We start from the raw sequence: 22240 nt of genomic DNA, 5'->3' as shown, positions 1-22240 counted from the left end.
CTCAGCGGTTATTAAAGTTTTTAATCACATTGTGGGATCATGCGCAGTCGAATCACTGGTCCATTTTTCTTCAACTACTGCAAATGGTGACCTTGACTTTCGACTGAATATGTGTCACCACAACTGGATGACCTTCAACCAACCATCATTTTTCAGGTAGATGGTGCACCACCACATTGGGGACTGCATGTTGGTTGGGTTCCTAAATCAAATATTTCCAGACCTTTGGATTGGAAGGGATGGTCCAATCCCCTGGACACCTCGTTCACCAGATATCACTGCCCTGGATTTATTTCTATGGGTTTATGTTAAAGATATCGTGTATCAAACAAAGATACAGGACATCAACGACCTGAAGTAAAAGATGACTGATGCCATTAATGAGTCTATGCTATAGCCAACATGGAAACAAGTCCTGTAAAGCCTGGATGTGCTTTGTATGAATAATGGTGCCCATAGAGAGATGTAATAAATAAAACAAAAAAAACTACCTATTTTTCAACAACTGGAGGAAAACTTCTCATGCTTTGGCTGTAACTTGCCAATAGTATATGAAGGTAGAAAAAATGTGATTCCAATCATGGATCATGGATTATGATTCGCCCTCAAAAGATCACATGATGATCTTTTGGCCAGATCTTCAAGCCTTATGCACATCACACAAATGTGATGTGCATTTTACAACCTCACACTTCCTTTTAGAAAAATAATATTCACTTTTCTTCCTCTTGACTGCTGCTGGCTGATACATTGAAAAGGAACAGGGATGATAAACACAAAGCGAAACGGTTTTTGACTTGTGATGAAAAAGACAAATGGTCTTACTTACATGCATCCTGAATTCACATGAATCAGCCCTGAATACACAGACCAACCAGTTGCACATTTTGGCAAATCAAACAAAGCTCCACCTACAGTACACTGTACTGTACTCATAGATTAACTGCTGGCAGTATTTTGGTGACTGTAAGGTGGGGTCATTTATCTCATGTCATATTTCCACTGCAATATTGAACACACTGCAGAGTTCCCTCATATCATGTGGGTCAACTCCTCGATAACTACGAAGTGATCTGTTGAAAAAAACTCCAAAGATCAAAGTTGGCAGGTAAGGCAGAACACCAAAAAAAACACTGTCCCCACACACACATACATACATATATAATTTACAATATATAAAAAAATGTATCTGAAAGAACTGTGACATCATGCAGTTTACAAAAAAGGTAATTATTTAATGTAAAAAAAAAATCCAAAATACCCCTGGGTGTCAGGATGATATGTAAAAAAAAATTAAAAAAAATTTAATATATTATAAAGTGTGTATTTTGACAGATTGTAATTGAGATATGTGTCGTGATGTTAGTAAGAACTAAAATACTGATTGTGAATGAATCTCCAGTCAAATATGGCCTAAATGTATAGCAAAGAAAAGGTATTTTTGAGTCATGTTTTGTCTTCAGCTGTTGTAGGCAGAAAATAATAGGTTAAAATTACTATAGCATTCAAAAAATACAGATAGAGTTTTTTTCTGCCATATTGCCTTGTCCCTGCCTTCCATTTACACAGAAAAAACTGAAAAAAGTGCAATTTTTTTTCTTGCATCTTTAACAAAGAAGCCATAAGATCTTTATAGCAACATAATACCTGGGTGCGAAACGTGAGGCAACTTGCGGACCTCACAATTTCACAGCACACCTGCAGTAATGCAACTAAAAATTATAACGTCAATTCGTCTCATCTCGTTAACAAAAACAAAGAGACATTTTATCACAGTTTTTCCTTTTGTAAACTACATTTAGTCTCGTTTTTATTAGTCAACAATATTGCATTACACATTTAATTATAGTGATCGTCACATGACCACCATTTTTGTTATGTCTCGTCTCGTCGTCATGTGATAAAGGTTTGTTGACGAAGATATTTCATCATAATTTTCATTGACAAAAACAACACTAATTGATAGGATTATTGGATCAACAGTTATTTAATTTTTTATATCAGTAAATGACAGTGGCTGCCAGTGGATGGCGTCTTTATGGGTGTGTCTCATTAAATGTATACTAAAGTCATAAATACTGTACTGCAGATTGTGTCATTAAAAAAATAAACAACACATCCCTGTACAATAATATTTTTTTATGTCATTGTACATATGTATAATGACAATAAAGGCACTATTCTATTCTATTCTATTCTATTCTAATGTTGCTACTCACTTAGCATTGGATTTAACTGGCTCATTACCTCCACCAGGACGTATTGTGACCACTTTGTGTTTGTTTGTTGTTTGTTTGTTTGTTTGTTTGTGTTGTTTGTTTGTTAGCAAATTTACAGGAAAACTATTACAACCATCTCTACCAAATTTTACCCACAGATAGGCCTAGGCCCTGGGACCAACCCATTAAATTTTGGGCCGAGTAGGCCAAAGTTCAAGGTCACAGCAAGGTCACAAAATCTCAAATTTTCCCATCTCTCATCATTGAGCAATTTTCGAACATTCATAAAAAATTCAAAACGACTCCGATTAGCCTCCAATTTCATACACCTGTAGCTTATAACAATATCTTGTATCTGGCACATAATTATCCACATCCACTGTGGAATGTGGACTCTGTGGACATTTCAATTTAACATTGAAAATCCCATTTACGACACATTTTTCATTATAACTCAACAAATATTGATTGGAATTTAATATAATTTGACATATACATGACTGGTACCAAGCTTCAACTTTTTCTGCTGTATGGAACAACCTTGAAACTGTTTAATTTAAAAAGAAATAGTCGATCCACACATGCACACCATTCGGAGCGCTTGGCGGAGGTCTGCGTTCTCTGAACACTTGTTTATCAGTGCGATTATGGTACACAGAAGCCATGGGTTTGTAGCATTAATATCAATAGCATAAGTCACTAGGCTAGTGAGTTTATGTCAGTCCATTTATAGTCACACTTCAGAGTCTGCCTGCACTAAGCTCTTTAGGTTTTGTTCACAGTGACTTGCGAAGACAGTAATATCATAATCAATGATCCCATGCACAATTTTGTCACCTCTAACAAAATGCAGGCAGGACATTTGACTCGACTGCATTGCGTTTTCGATTATACATTGGTAATGGCTCAGTGCTACATTAGCTGTAACAACATGACGAATAAGAAATCAGAAGAACGTCATCTGAGCAGGAGGGGAGTCATTCTGTTGTTCACACTTGAACAGGTTGCGTCTCGGCCTGCTGTTGGTGTCGGAGCTGCCTCCTGCTGACGTCTTCCTGGTCAGTCTGCTAATACCGACAACGAGAAGCAGCGGAAACGTTTAACTTTTGTCCCTCGCACAAATACTCTAATGGGGAAATGATACAATCTAAATGAATAAAGCAGTTTGACCACAGTATTTACAGAGCTCATTTAGTCTGTTCCCAGCCCCTCTTAGTGCAAAAGGAAATCAAAATCCCCCTCAGAATTACTCATATTATGCATATTTACATAAGTCATTCCATTTGGGAGGATGATGAATAGATCAACTAACACCAACTTCCAACAGGAGGCACAAACACAAACTTTTCAATCAGAGGCGACGGATTTGTTTATTAGACGATAGTGGGCGTGGATTCCTTTACAGATTAAGGGCATTCCCCTCCTTACCCTGTAGAGGATGAGGGATTAAAAGCGGTCGTATGTAGGTGAGGGACAGACGGAGACCAAGTGACAATGACCCACATTAAGGGAGACAAGTTTGCAGCAAAGAGGACAAGACGACTGCGACTGCTCAACATACTATCCCCCCTCCTCCCTCACACACCAATGTGCAATAGAACTGTGCAATATTCACTAGAGAAAATTGGGTATTTTGTCAGACAACCACAGTTTTTTATACTTCACATATAGTTTTTATGCATATTTATTTTATCCTGTCTATATAAAATCTGGAATGACAAATAAAGTCTGTCTAATTCTATATCAGTGTTGTATAGTAATACTTCACTATTGTACACAAGTACGTTTTGGGAGGATGTATTTTTAGTCAGTATTTTTTATTCTGTGTACTTTCACTTTTACTTCACTACATTTCCTAACCCAATTGTATACTTCTACTCCCATATATTTTTAACGCACAGTATCATTACTCATTAAAAAAATAATAATAAAGGAAATTTGGTGTTTTCACCGCTTAGATTACCAGTGACTGCAACAAAGTCAGGAAACCGATCAGGTAATGGACAAGTGCTAACAACGGTTCGCTCTCAACCTGTTGGTGATGTGTTGATGTGAGCAGCAGTGTAATATTCCAGATTTTGACTGCCTTTGGTTGGTATTAACATTTATTAACATTTGCTTGTACTTTTGCTTTCATTACTTGAGTTCATTTAATTGTAGATTACTTGATATACTTAAGTACAGTAAATACTAGACACTTAAAGACTTTGACTTGAGTAAGATTTCAGTTGGTGACTTGAACTTCTACTCAAGTAATTTTTTGGTAGAATACCTGTACTTCTACTCAAGTGTGACTTTCCAGTACTTTATACAACACTGGTCTAAGTCTGGGTCTATGTCTAAGTCCATGTCCATGTCTAAATCCATGTTTAAGTCTAAGTCCATGTCTAAGTCCATGTTTAAGTATAAGTCTATGTCTAAGTCCATGTTTAAGTGGAAGTCTATGTCTAAGTCCATGTTTAAGTATAAGTCTATGTCTAAGTCCATGTTTAAGTCGAAGTCTATGTCTAAGTCCATGTTTAAGTCTAAGTTTATGTCTAAGTCCATGTTTAAGTCTAAGTCCATGTCTAAGTCCATGTTTACATCTAAGTCCATGTCTAAATCCATGTTTAAGTCTAAGTCCATGTCTAAGTCCATGTTTACATCTAAGTCCATGTCTAAATCCATGTTTAAGTCTAAGTCCATGTCTAAGTCCATGTTTAAGTCTTGTCTATGTCTAAGTCCATGTTTAAGTCTTTGTCTAAGTCCATATCTAAGTAAATGTCTACTGTGAGGAATTTTCACTGTTGAGGTGGAGGCAGGAAATTCCACCAACTTGATTCACTGATCAGAAAACAAGCTGCAACACATCAGACAGATTGCAGAATTAGAGAGCAAAGTGCAGAATTAACAGCTGTCTAATGTTTGTGTTCCTTGGGTTTACCTGCCTTAACACCAACAACAACTGAATGTGCCAAAGTATTATTTTGATGCTTGGCCAACGCCAGCCCACCAAAGCGTCCAGTCAGGCCCATGGGATGGTTTTTTATGAAATGCAAAATTACACTTAAGATAATAACTGATATTAGTTAAAGGTGTTAAAAGTGTTTTAGTTCAGGATCCACATTCAGCCCAATTCGATTTCAAGTGCCTCAGATCAGTACAATGCGATCATAATAACCTATTAAATAATGACAACTCTGAATTTTTTTTTGTTTTTAGTGTAAAAGACAACTGCATGAAATTTTTTACATTTACAAACAATCCTTTCACAAAAAACTGTTACTAAATGCATTTTTAGATCCACTGTGATCTGTAAGTTGTAATGCATAAGTATAACTGATAAACCGAGGTATAATATTGTTAAAATTTTACTTTTTTCCTAAGAAATTTCAGGTTATTCATGTTATTCACATTTTTTCAGGATAGTTTCTAGATTTAATACTTCCATCATTTAATTGTAGCTTTTCATGCTAAAACACAGATGATATTGCACACTGTATATTGTGCAATATCAACAATGTATATTGTGCCATATTGTACATATTTAGATGTTATTTATCTTTTGCATATTTTATATATAATAATAAATAATGGATTAGATTTCTGTAGCGCTTTTTTGGTCACTCAAAGCGCTTTATATTATTGACCCATTATTCATTTGCTCTCACATTCCCCCTCTGGTGGTGGTAAACTACATATGTAGCCACAGCTGCCCTGGGGCAGACTGACAGAAGTGTGGCTGCCAATTCGCGCCTACAGCCCCTCCGACCATTCATACACATTCATACACCAGTGTGAGTGGCACTGGAGGCAAGGAAGGTGAAGTGTCTTTCCCAAGGACACAATGGATTGACTAGGACAGAGCGGGATTCAAACCACCAACCCTTCGGTTATTGGACGACACTCTACCATCTGAGCCGCCCCCATGGTAGATTTTACTCTATTCTATTTAGCTTTTATATATTTCATTTTATATTTTATTCATTTATCTTTTCTCACGCTACCAACACAGACACCTGGGTAACTATATTTCGTTCTATCATGTACTGTTGATTGAATGACATTAAAGCTGAGTCTGAAAGTTTGGAGTTGTCACTAATTATAGACTAATATGTTATTATTTTAATGTTCCGGCCCATTTGAAGTCTAATTGGGCTGTATGTGGCCCCTCAAATTAAACAAGTCTGACACACTTGACAGTATGTACAATATGTCTCAGTGACACCGAACTGGGTTCTCATAGTCAAGAAAATACAAAACAGAAACAGAACATTAATCACAAAATCAAATTAGTGCCATGATAAACGATCATTTTCATTTAGTGTTGAATTAATTTGAGAGAACAAAGTTTAGAACTGGAATAGATTATTTGTTATTCATTTTTTAATTTTAATTCAGTCATATTTAGTTTCATTATTATTGTTGTTATTGTTATTATAGTGAGTGTGTTAGGCTTTAAATTTAACTAATCAATAATTTATGACTGATCAGGTGCAGATAAACACTGCTCTATTTATTCTGTTTATTGCATACATAATAACCTAACCCTTATGAAAACACAACAGTCCAAACCAGGTTATGGAAACTTCTTTGCAACATTTTAAAAGGTTGTTTCAAATTCCCTCGGCATTTTATGGAAACACAGCGATAATAAGGTAATGTAAGTAACGTCCATTGTGTCATTATTATAATTTCACTTTAACGTCATAATTGCCATGAGGTCATTTGTTGCACTGTTCCTTTGGTTGTATGCAGCACTGAGACTCTAATGCAAAAACAGCCCAAAAAATGTGACTGATTAACCCATAAAGACCCAGTGTTATTTTTGTAACAGTTCCTGGAAGAATTTTTCTCTATATTTAAAATATTATCCTAAGTATTTAGCATTTTTTCAGTGTTAGTCATGTATTTCCTATATTTAATTCACTGATCATGCAGATGTTAATTAAAGATCAGATTAAATCATTAAATCATATCAGAAACAGGACAAACTGAAGAAAAAGTGACTTTTTCAGTAAAATATATCATTAACTGAACTTAGACTAAGTGTCTCCATCCACTGTCATTTATCAAACTCCATGATTTTACTGGTGAATCGATGTTTTAGAAGATGACAGTGTTTCCAGGGTAACTATGGAGCCTCTGAATGTCCAAATGGGTCATATCTGATGACCATGAAAAGATGACCAACTGCATTTTTACACCAATTATTTACATGTATTGATGGGATTAATGGATCAGCAGGTATTAAACAGTTTACACCAGTAGATGGTTTTGTTTGATGGTGGATGTTTGGGTCTTTATGGGTTAAAAAAACAACATCCAAAGTAAGCACAGTATTTGACTAAATCTGAAATTCTCTGCCATTATCTTCATCGCAGTATTTCATCCCAAAATTCAATGGACCAGCAGAGGCAAAGGCAGCCTGAGCCACTAGACTCTCCACATCCTGCTTCCTGATGTAGTTGTTGCCAAACATAACAAGTCCAATCCTATTCCTATGAAGTCCATTGAGTCATGGCTATATTTACACTCAGTCCTGACACATCTGTACGGTCTGCTTGCAATAATGTTTGATTGTCAACATGGGCTGAGGAAGCACTGACTGGAAAGAGACACATTTCAGCCATTGCAAACAAGTTATCCCAATTATCTGCTTTCATGCTGTCACTTTTTCATCCAATTGTTGCATGCTTGAGTGAAGCTACACGATAAGTCACTGAAAACAGCGGGAGGGGAATTAACGGCATACCAACAAATAAAACTGTAGAAAATTTGAAAACTTTAAACTTTAAAGCACAGCCCTCAGAATGATCCCAATTCACTGAGAAGGACAAAGAATCCCACTATTTTGGTTGTAGTTGGGCTTAGTAGCGAATATGTTTATGTACTGTATTATTACTACTTTATTATTACTGCTCTGTTTATTGTTGGTTCTACTAATACTTTCCAATGTGCAACTGTCTGTTTTTTCCCTGTCCCTACTGTTTTTATAGTATTTCAGACATAAAGCATTGTTGAGGAGCCACAGTGAGGCTGTTGTATATTGTGTTGTTTTTTTAGTTAGCCTACTGCCTTCTATATTCTGGAATGTTCCGTTTAAATGTGTGGTTTCTCTTTGCCTTTCATTCACCTTTGTATATTGTTCTTACTTACAGGGTGTTTGCCCTTTATCCAAATAAAAATTCCAGACTTTTTCAAAACTGCTATTTTTTTTTTTTTTAATGTGGACCACATAATGTGAGTCATGCCCATGCAGTTCTATCTGAATTGTGGGATCCGTGCGTGAAACCACGGCTTACATTGGTATCACTACTGCGGGCCCATCACAGATTTAATGTCCGTGGTCATTACACAGACTTCTGTCTAAGACCACTCTCACAGATAGGAGGAGGAGCCTACGGTAACTCGGAGGCACACGGCTCGGAGGCATGAGAAAGATGAAATGGATTTGACAATTTCTCGTTTTTTTTTTTTTTTAAATCGTCCTAATTTAAAAATCTAATTTCGATTTAAAATCGATTAATTGCCCAGCCCTAAATGAGTGAATGCATAATTTGCAGTAAATTATATTTTACTGACAGAAACACTTTCAAAACTAATGAAAATCACCAAAGTGCATGGATATCAAACAAACAAATTTCATTGGAGTCATTCCAGTACCAGTCCTCACGTATTCCTTATTTTATAAGATTATGTGCCTTTGGTCATACTCTAAAATTTGACTATAACAGAAACTTTTTTTTCCCATACTTTATTGTGACTTTCACACAAAATTCCAGACTTTTCAAGGTCTGAAAAACAGCATTTCAAAATTCCATACATTTAAAGAATTTCAAGACCTGTGCAAGCACCCTGTACTTCTTCAAAATAAAGTTAATTCATTCATTCATTCCTTCATACAGTTTTTTAATTACTATTTTCTCATCATATTTCTTATGTGTGCATTCAGTATTGTGCGGGCTCTGCCCAAAGATCAATAAAGTTCTATCTAATCTAATCTAAGTGCCTTTTGCACCATATGTGAGTGTATTGTGTGTGTATAAAAAAAATCAAGAATTTAATCTGTGAACAAAAACTGATAGGCTTTCCTCATCCCTTGTGGAAAAAACAAACAAACACTATCTTTATGCTGTAGAAAGAGAATCAACAGTCTTGTCGACCTTCAGCATGTTCATGATATCTAACACCAGTGTAAATAAGATGACAGCCGCCAAAACAGCCTTAAAAAAGAAACAGCTTGACTGCTAAGAGGCCTAGACTTCAAATTGCACTCTGTACCACAGTGACCCCGAACCAAGCTACTTCAAAGCCCCAGTACAGTACAGTAGGAGGGGGAGTGAACAAGACAGAAAAAAAAAAAAAGAACGAGGAAAGGGCTGTTGTTAGAGTGAATGAAAGAGGATGTTGTTGGGAAACACGTCTTGGCAGATGATCAGAACTGGTGTGTCCTCTGGTGACAGTTTAGGCCACGTCTACAGTCGAAAACCTATTTATGGTAGCGGTTTGATCTTTGAACAAACACCAATGCCAATAAAGATGTTTGTAAAACTGTCCCAATCTAGAAACCAAAAATATCTGCAATTATACAAACACAGATGCACACATTGGAAATTGATCATAAAACTATAAAATACAATAAGGGGCAAAGACCAAGGAAAAGCAACACCACATAGAGCAGGACCGTTATCAGTAAGCCTATTAGGCAACAGGAATTCAAACAAACAAAGTGGATTGAGGTTGTCATAATCTTAGATTACAAATCCAAGAAATTGAGACATGGGTCTGACCTACTTTGGTTTTATTTATTTTATCTGCCTGACTACCTGTTGTGAAATGATTTCATTTCAGAAGAAGCATTTAAATAATCCTGATTTTTTTTTTATATTCATAGCAACAGTCAATAAGCATACACTATACTGTTAGTTTTTACATTTTAACCCACAAAGACCCAAACATCCACCACTGACCTAAATCATCTACTGATGTAAACTGTTCAATGCCTGTTGGTCCACTAGTCTTATCAATACATGTAAATAATTGGTGTAAGAATGCAGTTTGTCATCTTTTCATGGTTATCAGATATGACCAATTTGAACGTTCAGAGGCTCCATAGTTACCGTGGAAACACCGTCATCTTCTACAACATTGATTCACCAGTAAAACCCATGGAGCTGGATCAATGACACACTTGCTTTATGTTCAGTTGTTGATATGTTTGCTGAAAAAGTCACTTATTCTTCAGTTTTCCGTTTCTGAAATATTAACCCTCAACTTTGATCTGAGGTTTGATGAACATCTATGTGATCAGTAAATTAAATACAGCAAAATACCTGATTTTCCACTGAAAAACCACAAAATACAGAGGATAATATTATTATAAATGGTGATAAATCACTTAAGAAAAGTTTAATATAAAGAAACAAATATTTTGGAACTGCCACAAAAGTAGGACTGGGTCTTTATGGGTTAATTTCAGTTCACCAAAGACAGTATAACAGCTTAACCAAACAGTGATATGAAAAACAGAATCAGAATTACCACCATATAAATCCTCTTCATCGCCTTGCATTAATCTTCATTTCTGCAATAACTGCCATCAGTCCTGAAATCTGTCGCTACAGCTCAACTCACGTTTACATTTTTTGCTGCATAACTTCTCCCTGGTTCTGAGCCTCATGATTCAGACTCTAAAAGTGGACATGGACGTCAGCTCTGTGCTTAGACCTGCCTCATTCATATTCTTCTACTCACGATGAGAAGCAGTATAAGCTGTTGGCTGCAACTAAAAACAAATCTATCCTTTAGAGAATTCAACTTTTTTTTTTTTTTTTTAAGTAAATATTCATGAAACTCCCCATTCCAAAATGCAACATCCAAATGCAGAGGAACACAGAACAGATAGTCTGAAGAAAACTATAAAAAATATGCAGCCAGACACAGAACAGGTTGTTGGTGATGAAGCGATGAAGCCAACTGCTGCTGATGTGTTCTATCATTTGTGCTTCCAAGAAATGTCAAACAAATTAGAAAAAAAAGAGAATATGTAAATTATGTGCGTTCTCTAAATTGGTTTGGGGGTAAATAAACTAGGCTGTAATGTGTCATCCGGCAGAAGTGTAGGCCACATTTAGTCACGGCTCCAATAAATACAGTAGAAGTAGAGCGTTCTACTGCTGTTTTTAGACACACAGGATCAGTCAAATGGTCACTGACATTAGGTAAACACTAGAAATTTATAGAATAAAGGCTTTTTCATTTCCCATTATTCAGATTTAGTCTTTTCTAATGAATGCAAAGGCTACTTCAAGCAAAACTGAGGATATTTCTACTCAAATGTTGATGTTTCTATTCATTGTTTCTAATGTTGGACTTCAAAATGTGCATTAAATGTGTTCATGGCTAAATCAGGAATGAAAAGTGTCTAATAAACAGTCTACATCAGGGGCGTCAAAGATGTGGCCTGCGGGGCCAAAAGCGGCCCGCCTAAGATTCCAATCTGGGCCGTGTGATGAATTTGCTAAGTGCAAAAATTACACTGAAGATATTAACAGTCAATGGTGTTGAACTAGTTTTCGTTCAAGGGCCACATTCAGCCCAACTGTGATCTCAAATAAAACGAGTGGTACCAGACACAACAAACTTCGCCCCTCGCACATATTTTAGCTTATTTTGGCAACGATCCAGCTGATGTCAAAATGTCTATGCATGTGCTGACGTCAGCATATCAGTTGCCTCTATATATGTGCCATGTTTGAAGTAAATTGAAACAAAATTGATGTTTTTATAGACACTTGAAATTTTGCCCATAAGTAAATGGGAGAAGAAAAAACATTTTTTTAAATTCATAAAAAAGGTGAACTTTGACCTACTTTTCCCAAAATGTAACCACACCTATTCTGGGTCACTGGCAATCTATAAACCCAGTTTGGTATGAATTCAACCAATAGTTTTGCTGCTAGAGTGTTAACAAACAAACAAACCGAACCAAAAACAATACCCCTTGCCTCCCCTTTGGAGAGTGGGGTAATAGTAGCCTAATAACCTATAAATAATGACTCCAGAATTTCTTCTTGATTTAATGTGTCATGATATCACATTGTTTCATAAGTGTTTTACATGATAATGTAAACAAAATTAACCTGAAGATGAAATTACAATGTTTACATTAATATTTATCACATTATTAAACTAGATTCTGACATTTATCAATATTGTTTGTAGCACAGCCTCTTGTTAGTAATGAAACAACTGAATTTAAAAAGTCCCAATATTTTTGTCCAAACTGTACACACTGACACTCAAAAGTGAAAACTAAGAACCTGAGTATTTTACACACCCTATATGTCCAAAGACAATAGAAAGTTTACAGAAACCAACAAATGATGACAGAAGTCCTTTAACAATAATCACCATGAACAACATACATGCACAGAAACACAGTGTTTAAATATATAAATGAGCCAGAAATATTACCTCCACCAAGGAGGTGTTGTTTTCATCGGGGTTTGTCTGTTTGTTTGTTTGTTTGTTAGCAAGATAACTCAAAAAGTTATGGAAGGATTTTGATAAAATTTTCAAGAAAAGTTGATACTGGCACAAGGAACAAATGATTACATTTTGGTGATAAATGGGGGGGGGGGGTGACCTGCCCTGGCGAAGGTCAGCGCTCTCCAAGTGCTTTTCTAGTTTATTTTTGCTTTCAGAAATTTGTTAGAAATTATATGGGGATAAAGTACAGTGTATGTGTGAGACATAGAGAATCTGCAGGTATTTAGCAGGAAACCATGCGTGCAGTATACGACAGCTTTTCATGTACACTTTTATGTACACACTTGAAATATGGGGCATTCGAGGGGCCCCATCCAGAAAAGGTGAAGAGCAAAAAATGACTGAGTGACAGTGTGAGCGGAGAGAGGCAGCAGCTCACCACAGCAGATGTGTACACGTGGCCTCCCAGTCGACCGCCACACACACACACACACACACAGTCAGAGTCTGTCTCACAACCGCTCCGGTCAAGATACGCACATGAGTTCACCTCAGCTTTTTAACACTTCTTACAATCAGCATGACTCTTATGATTCCTGCATGACTTTTATGATTAGGTTTAAGCCTCAAAGCCAGAAAACAGAAGAGACGCCATGAACGCTGACCACAAATATAATCAAATTTAACCCATAAAGACCCAAACAGCCACTGGAGACCAAAAACATCTACTGATCTGAAATGTTTATACATGCGGATCCACTAATCCTATCAATATGTGTGAATAATTGAGGTGAAATGCAGTTTCTCAGACTTTCAGAAGCTTCGTAGTTACCGTGGAAACACTGTCATCTTTTACAACATTGATTCACCAGTAAAATCAATGGAGTTGGAACAATGACAGTGGATGGACACACTTGGTTTATGTTCAGTTAATGATATATTTTACTGAAAAAGTCCCATTTTCTTCAATTTTCTGTTTCTGATATAATAACCCTCAACTTTAATTTGATCAGTGAATTAAATATGGGTAAAAAACTGATTTTCACTTAAAAATGCAAAACACAGAGCATAATATCAGAGCAAATGGTGATAAATCACTTTTAAAAAAAAGTTAAACATAAAGAAAAAATATTTTGGACTTGTCACAAATGTAGCACTGGATCTTTATGGGTTAAGATAACATTTATCAGATACTCAAAACAGGAATCAATGACAGTAGATGAAGACACTTGTTTTAGTAGTAGTAGTAGTAGTAGTAGTAGTAGTAGTAGTAGTAGCTTATTCGGTCGTTAATTACTTTAAACAACAAACAAAAAACAACACATCCATTGTTCCATATACAGTGCGACCAAAAGGGTTTAGGCTGAAGTTAAGACTTATTTTGCCTAACCCTATTTTCACTTAACACAACACTTCCACATGAAAACAAACAAACAATAAAATGTTCAATGTAATCATTACTAAATATACAACAGAAGAGAATACATATTTAATTTGATTCAGGTAAATCATGTCCATATCTCAACTACCAATATTGATCCTAGTCTTTTAAACAAGTATTTTGTGCAGTCAATCCTGAGTTCTATATTTTTGAATAATAGTTAATTTGTACATCTTTTTAAAAGTTTTATGCTCAGTTATAGATATCTCTGTTTAAAAAGTCACTTTTCCTTCAGTTTTCTCTCTTTCTGATACAATAAACCTCAACATTAATCTGAGCTTTTATGAACATCTACATGATCAGTGAATTAAATACAGAGTAAGCCCTGATTTTCACTGAAAAACGTAAAATATAGAAGACAATATTCTCATAAATCACTTAGGAAAGGTTAAATAGAGAGAAAAATTAATTTGGGAACTGCCACCAATGTAACACTGGGTCTTATTGGGTTAAGCACAAATACTGATTATGGTCTTCGAGGAGGGATTATCATTCTGCTTCGAGTATGTTAAAAGAATGATTCGAGTACCTCATTCAACCCTGCACTTGAAACAAATGCATTTATCTATTTGATTATCAGTTATATAACAAGAAGCTCGAGCCAACCAACTTCACTGAACCAAACTGTGCTCCAACTGTGCTGAAAAATCCCACAGAACTATGAAGTGGGCTCCAGGACGTACAGTAATGGAAGCAAAATGAGCTGTTAAGTATCTTGGTAACCACGGAGCCAGTCATTTTTCTGTTTTCAGCCTGTGATCAATTATTTAGAATACTTTAAGGGAAACATAATATATGGTGTAATTAAATCTGTACCATAAAATGTGATGAAGTACTGTATTTCAACGCAGTAATACCTTTCTGAATACTCAAATGCATATTCATTTTAACATGAAGCAAGAAGCAACCTATAAAAGTCATTGTTTGTTGGGTCATTAACTGGACCAGATCCTAGTTAAAGCTATCACATCTAATACTTATGCATTAAAAAATCTAAAAGTGACAAAGTCTGTATTGTTAATTTTGTTGACCTGCTTTGTACTCACATTCTATCACATGCATTAATTGTGGTTATTTCATTTAAAACTACTGACATCATGTGAATATGTATGTATGTATGTGTGTGTGTACTATGTACTCACTAAATGTAAACAGTCACATGACATACAATTTCATCAGTAATGGTGGTGAAAACAACAACTCCCATGATCCCGTGCTACTTCGCAGTGTCATCTACAGTCATTTGTTTTGGGGTTGTTGTTTTTTTTTTTGGTGGGGGTGGGGGGGGGTTGAGTGCATGCTGACAATGCTGATCTACTGCAAAATTTCAATTTAATTTAATCAACAGGAAGTTTATCAAAATGAAAAGCATGAAAAGTCTGTTAATTATCTCATCTTTGATTAAACTAATAGCATGGGACATGTAGTAAGTGTTCAGTGAATCATTTTAGTCATTTAGATAATGATGTTTCCAGAGAATAGCCTGTGACATGAAGCAAGGAGAAAGATCCGGATATGCTGGGTTTATTAGTCAGTTAGGGTTCTTTTTTTTTTAGATGTTTTATAATCCATTTTGCTATCAGTCGTTTATCTTCACAGCTGCACCTCAGATGACCACAGTACACACACCAGGCTGATGCAACACAAACACAGCACACAAACATTCCAGGAAATAGCCTAGGTATATCAGCACTGTGACAAAGGGACCAGCCATTAACATATATATTAACGTATAAAACACTTGTGATTATAGAAGCTTAGCAATGAAGTGAATCGAACGCTGCCTATATGAGTTTCTACCAGATGTTACTGTTTGTGGGAACACTCAAGATCATTGTGAAAAAAAGTAGATAAGAGTTTTCACATTAAACCATGACATGGAAACTTTTCCACAGTTAAAACTGGTAAACATCACAACAAGCATATGAAGCAGATGAGTCTGACAGCCCCCAGATAACAGTCACTGACATCCTCGTTCATCTTTGGCCCGTTTACCCCACAGTCAGAGCCCAACACCTTAACGTCTCATTCAGAAGAAAACACAACAATATCTCACAACGTTATCCCCACATTAATCAAATACCCTCTTGTAATCTGTCTATTCAAGCCACACTCGCGATCCAATCTCATAAAACTGGAAATAATCCTCTGTCTCATTCAGCGTTCCACTTGTGACCTCTGCGGTTATCAGCCTTTTCAAGCTGAAGAGTGGCGTTTCCAACAGACCCCTTCTCTTTTTCAGGGAGCTGCACATATGCTATTTTCTCACAGGGCTCGTTTCATATTAAACATGACCCCGCTGGATCCTTTGAAATCCACATTTGTTTTCTCAATGAATCACTTCCTGTGGAATGACACATTTACATAACTCAGTTATATCTTTAAAACAAGAATAGCATTACAAATGAGGGGAGGGGGTACGTACGTGTTGACAAATAGTGTACGGTAAACAGAAAAACACCTATTTATAATTTCAATAAATCATACCTGCTCTATATTAGAATTAGCAAAGCTGCATGCACACTACTACATATAAAAAGTTTTGAAAAAAAAGTTCAATAAAAAAAAAAAATGCAGAACTACCTTTAAAATAAACAATCATTTCATAGATTTGTCCCATTTTGTCTCATTGTAATCGGGCAACTTCTATCCTTAACAAATTCTATAAAAGAAGAGCTGTTCAGTCAAATACACAGAATCCATTCCCATTTTCTATATGTCATGGCATTCCTAAAACATCACGTGATGCAGATAAATTGGATTAAATGTACATTCCTGTGTCTGACTTTTGAAGGCGATAAGCCTCAAAGGCCCTGTGTGTCACATGTGACCCGCCTTTCTATGTCCCTCTTAAGGTGACATTTCTCCTGTGCTAGAACCACCCGACCAGGGACAACTAACGTTGAGGCTTCCAAGATGTCAACTGCATGTACCAGCCAAATGCACAGTCAAGGTGTCCTCCAAGAGAGTGAAGGGGGCTGATGCTTTGTTTGGAGCTGTCCAAGTGCATCCACTAACATGAGCAAACACACAGGATTTTTGTGACTTAGTGAAGAAGAGAAAAAGCTGTTTTTAAGGGGAAAATACTCTGTACTTCCTTCTAAAATGTCATGTACAGGTTAAAATCCACATCTACATAATGATTCACCATCACAGGTTAGAATGTACTGTCATGTGTATCCTTCTCCATCTCTCAAGTCAAATTTGCAGCTTTTACTCTCATATTGTTTACTGTTTCCATTCTGACAGTATATAGCTAAAATAGAACCAAATAAACCACTTAATCTAGATCAGTGGTTCTCAACTGGTCAGGATTCGGGACCCACTATCAACCCTCAAGGACAAGACATGACCCAAATTGATAAAAGTTAAACCTGTCAAATTTATTTAGTGAAAAGATGGTGTGTTTTGAACCTGAGATAATACAGAATATCACAGTATAAAAACACAAAAGACAAGTTTAATGATAAACCAAAACACCCAGCAGGTGGTGATGCTGAAAAGGGAAATGCTCCCTTTAACACTATTAGGTACATTTTTACTCAGTTAAAAATGAAAAGTGCATTCAATCACTTATTCAAACATTAATCATAAAGATGACATAACAATCAGAACCTTTCAGTAACTGACATTTAACACACTTGGTGTTTTCATGCAAAATTAATTCAATTAATAATTTGCAACTAGTGTTTCTTAACATTATTTTTGGCCCAGCCAAAGGCCCACGACCCACTAAAAATGGGTCTGCGACCCACTTTTGGGTCGCAACCCACCAGTTGAGAATCACTGAGCTAGATAATACAATGTACTATGACACACTCCAAAATGCTAAATCTGTAAAAGAATATAAACCAACTTTGACCCCACTTGTCTCTTCCATATTTTTCCCACATTTTAACATGTACACACGGCAAATGCCCTCTGAGCACAAAAGCATGCAGGCCAGTCACAAGTCAAGCACGTGAGGAGGGAAAACAAACACAAAACCCAACACAACAACAAAAGTAAACAGCAAGCTTAATTTCATGAGACCTACCTGGAGAAGTTGATGGGAAAAGTTGCCAAGGTGGGGGCAGAGGGGAGTCCGTTGTCGCTCCTCTGCAGCCCACATGATTCTCCAAACCTGCCCCCTCTGGCCCAGCTCTCCCCCAGCGGAGGCAGGTTCGAGTACATGCTAAAGGGCTTCTGGTCTTGCGGGCCCACTGTGGAGGTCGGGGTGGCTCTGTATTGGTAGCCAACACCCACGGGTGAAGACATGGTGCCTCCTCCCCCTCCTCCTCCTCCATGGAGGGAGCTCATGCTGTTTTGGAGACACTGTGAAGCGCAGAATGGAGCATTGTCCGGCTTCTCCTGTTTGACAAAACCGGGAGTACGGATGTGGATGTGAGAGTCATCAGGATCCTTCTCTTCCTTGATCATGACGCTAGAGAGAAGTGACTGGGGCTGCTGCTGTGGATGGTGAAGCTGCTGGTGGTGCAGAAGGTGGTGCTGCTGCTGCTGCTGCTGCTGTTGGTGATGATGATGGATGGAGGCGCGCTGCTGATCGGTGCCGTTCACATTCGAACAGTTCCCTCCGTTGCCCAGTAGAGGCTTTGTTTCCTTTTGCAAACTGCGGACAGGTCCCCCACCGTCGCTGCTGCTGTCGTGCAGGATGTTATCCAAGTGGGCTACCTCTGAAACCAACTCATTTATCTCTGGTAGTGAGACAGGAAGGTCCAGGTCCTGCCAAATCTCACTATCCTCGATTAGACGAGCGGTGCTGCCATCCAAATCACACGGACCGGCGCTTGTGTGTCCACCGTAACCTCCTCCATCCTTATGCAGAGGAAAATCCCCCTCCTGCTTGACATGTGGGCCAAACAGGTCCGGCAGAGGAAGATTGCCCAGGACAGAAAAGTCTGAGGTGTTGATGACGGATGTGGACGTCCGGTCTAGATCACCAATACCCTGGTTTAACAGCGGCAAGTTGTCGTCCATGTTGAATACACAAATATCCTGGTGTTGTAGTTGTTTGGGCATTCTCATAACGTTATCCTCCTCCGTCCCCTTGCACAGGACGTGATGCTGCGGAGGATCAAAGAGGCCTCCGAGCTCCCCCTGCTCTTTGGTTCCTCCCCTGCCATTCGGGGCCATCATGGGCTGGGTTGGGGGCTGGGTCGGGGGAGCGGTGCTGGGCAGGTGCATCGCAGCTTGGAGAAGCGAACCAGCTGTGTCACCTGTGTCTCTGCTTAGTCTGGCTCCTGTCTCCCCAAATGTCAGGCTGTCGTCTCGATTACCGTTGCGCTTCAGTCCACCCTGATCCATTTCTTTATCCTGACAGGACAGTGAAGGCAAGTGCAAGAGAGAAAACACACAGTACAGGAACAAAAATAAAACAAAAAAAAAAGAGACAAGATTAGAGCGTAAAACAGACTGTGATACTTTGAGTCTAGAATTAATCATTACAAGAAGTAGGTGCATTAAAACATCTGCCGAAAAATATTCGCCAGTTTAAAAGAACTACACATGTCAGCCAAAGAAACACACGTCTACTATCTCTCTGCCTACACTGTTCTCTTATTTATTTCAATTTTTTAAGAAGTGACAGCAGCTTAATCAAGCAGGCCCTCTCTCCTCCTCACACCCACACTTTACCAACACATGAGAAACACAGGCAGTATTAAACAGAATAAATGTGCACAAAAAGAGGACAGTCATTACAGGAAAATAAATCTCTATAATGCCCGAGTTATGTGTTTGAACTCTGTACCGGCGAACATGTAAGGTTGCTGTTTTAGCTGTGTGCAGGTTGGAGCAGAGCCAACAAGTGGAAGACATGCCTGGGCTTAACTTGTGTTTCAGGCAATACCACTGACAGACCTAGAGAGCAACAACATACATCTGCTGAAAGAGATTAACGCAGTATGGGCCTCTGGCTGTTGGGCATTAGCAGCAGCCACCACACATGTCTAAATGCAAAAGAGGGCAAGGGGGACATGTCATTTACATTTAACCAAGTCACAAATTCTTCTTAAGATAGATGAAATAAATCAAATGAAATAAATAAATAAATAAAGTTAAGGGTCTCCAATGGAAAACCTTGCATGGAATAGTTATGCAACTTACTAATTCATCTGTTGATCATTAACCACGATAGCTCTGCCATATCTGGAAGGGGCAGAAACTAGTCAAGCAAGCTGTCAGTTTAGACAATGCTGTTTCACATACTGCGACTGGAAAATGTTAAAAATACACTGGCACATATATATATATCCATGGCTGCGCGCACGCCTCGTCGGCAATAGGATATGGTTATCTATCTACTACCCTGAAATAACGCATCACCGTGCGCCTCAGGATGGCTCTATTTATTTATATTCTAATTTAATTAGAATTTCTAATCAGCAATCAACAATCGACTGGTTATGATTTTTTTTTTTTTTTTTTTTTTGCTTCCAGCAGCTGACGTGACATTATTCCTTGAGGACTGCTCCATAAATCATACAGTCTACATTCTCCAGTGCGCTTTGGTGCCAGAAAAGAGGTTCCAACTCCTGTAAGGATCCAAATGTGCTAAAAGGTTTATGGTTTTTTGCATTTTTTTTTTTCACTACATTATAGCTTGGTTTCTGTTTAGATCATATATGTTTCACCACCAATTCCACGCCCACACACAGTTCCCTACAGTACAGACAGACACGGCACTGGCGCAAATATGCATAGAAATAGGTTGTTGACCGGTGATTATTTATTAAAATAAAACACAGTTTCGGTTAAATAAAAAAAAAAGATATATGTGTTAAAGGTAAAAAGTGTAAAAAGTTTGGAGTTGGATGACTTGCAGTACTTTTCCTCTCCTAACAGCTGTGAACCACACCATTAGTGCAACCTGTTGGCTGCGATGAGAAATTGCACTGATCACACGCCTAAAGCCGGATAGACTTATACGCAGCCGTTAGGTTAAAGTTTGTGCAACATTTTCTTCTTTTTCTTAACGTCACATGCAAATAACACGGACGTCTATAGCTTACATGTACATTTACAATGTGTGACACGGTCGCTGAATTGTTAATGCGCCTTTAACGCACCGCCGGGGGGACGTTTTTCACCAACCTATGCGTTCCCTCGATACAACAACCAGTTTCCACAGCAGTTTCCAGTGTTTCTGCAAAGACAAAATGATCAGTCACATCTCAAAAGTAGCTCTTACCTGCAGTTAAAAGAAAAAAAAAGGTTGCGCTCCACCGGTTAGGTCATCTGTCCGTCCAAGTTGGGTTTACAAAAAAAAAAAAAAAAAAAAAAAAAAAAAAAAATGGAGAAATAACGCAAATGTCCACAGAGTCGAGCGCTCAATAACAGCCCTTCGGAAGAGAAATGTTGCGTGGTGAAATGTCAGCTCCAAGTGTCACTGCCTTTTCATTCCGTTTGGAAGGAAACCATAATCCGGAAAATCAACTATTTTACCAGAAAAAAAAGAAGAAGAAAGAAAAAAGTCAACAACGTTGCTGACCTAGATGGAGCTGGTGAGAACCGCCGTGTGTGCGCCGTTTCCCCGATATGTCGATAACTTTTAACGCACGTCGCCAGTAGGGGGAAAAGTGATCAATCGTTTCACTCGGAGGGAATGTCAGAATAAATCCGCAATAAATCGACAGATCTGCGCTCCCGCATTCTGCTCTTGCGCCATTAAACCCGTGAGTACATTAAAGTTATATAATACAGCCGTACAGCCTGGCGCACTCAACCGCAAATTCAGGCACGGCTGGGCGGACGGAGAGTTGAGCGATGTCAAGTATGATGGAACACCAGTAAAGCTTCCGTTACGATTTTCAAAATAAAATAAATTTCTGCGCCATGATCTAAATCGTGGTTGTTGCATAGATTAATGCGTAAAAAAAAAGAACCATCTCGTGCGTCTTCGATTGTGATAATTTTATATAAACTCACTGCGTCATATCTGTTCTGTTTATGCTTTCCTATTAAACACTGTTTTTCTTTCATTTTGAAGCCACAGTGTACGTACTTCCGGTTGTCTCCTGTCTGTCTGTGTTACTTTTGACGCACTTCTTGGTTTGACACTTGCAGGTGAACGCCCCTTTCCCCACTGAAACTCTGTTGGGGAATCTGT

At 37.8% G+C, this 22240-nt stretch overlaps 1 protein-coding gene across 2 annotated transcripts in view; it reads right to left on the bottom strand.

Annotated features, from left to right (window-relative positions):
* Positions 1–21884, bottom strand: part of LOC115432414 (glucocorticoid receptor) — a 134472-nt gene extending 112588 nt beyond the window's left edge. For both annotated transcript variants that reach the window (XM_030153242.1, XM_030153243.1), the window contains exons 1-2: positions 21323–21884; positions 18170–19446 (exon numbers count right to left, since the gene is read on the bottom strand). In XM_030153242.1, the coding sequence (XP_030009102.1) occupies positions 18170–19437 (1268 nt within the window). In that variant the 5' untranslated portion in view covers positions 19438–19446; positions 21323–21884. The remainder of the gene's footprint in view (positions 1–18169; positions 19447–21322) is intronic.
* Between the last annotated feature and the right edge of the window lie 356 nt (positions 21885–22240).

This window comes from Sphaeramia orbicularis, chromosome 14, assembly GCF_902148855.1.
Source record: "Sphaeramia orbicularis chromosome 14, fSphaOr1.1, whole genome shotgun sequence".
Taxonomy (NCBI): Eukaryota; Metazoa; Chordata; class Actinopteri; order Kurtiformes; family Apogonidae; genus Sphaeramia; species Sphaeramia orbicularis.
The sequence above is the reverse complement of the archived record's forward strand: the minus strand, read 5'-3'. Positions and strand labels throughout refer to the sequence as shown.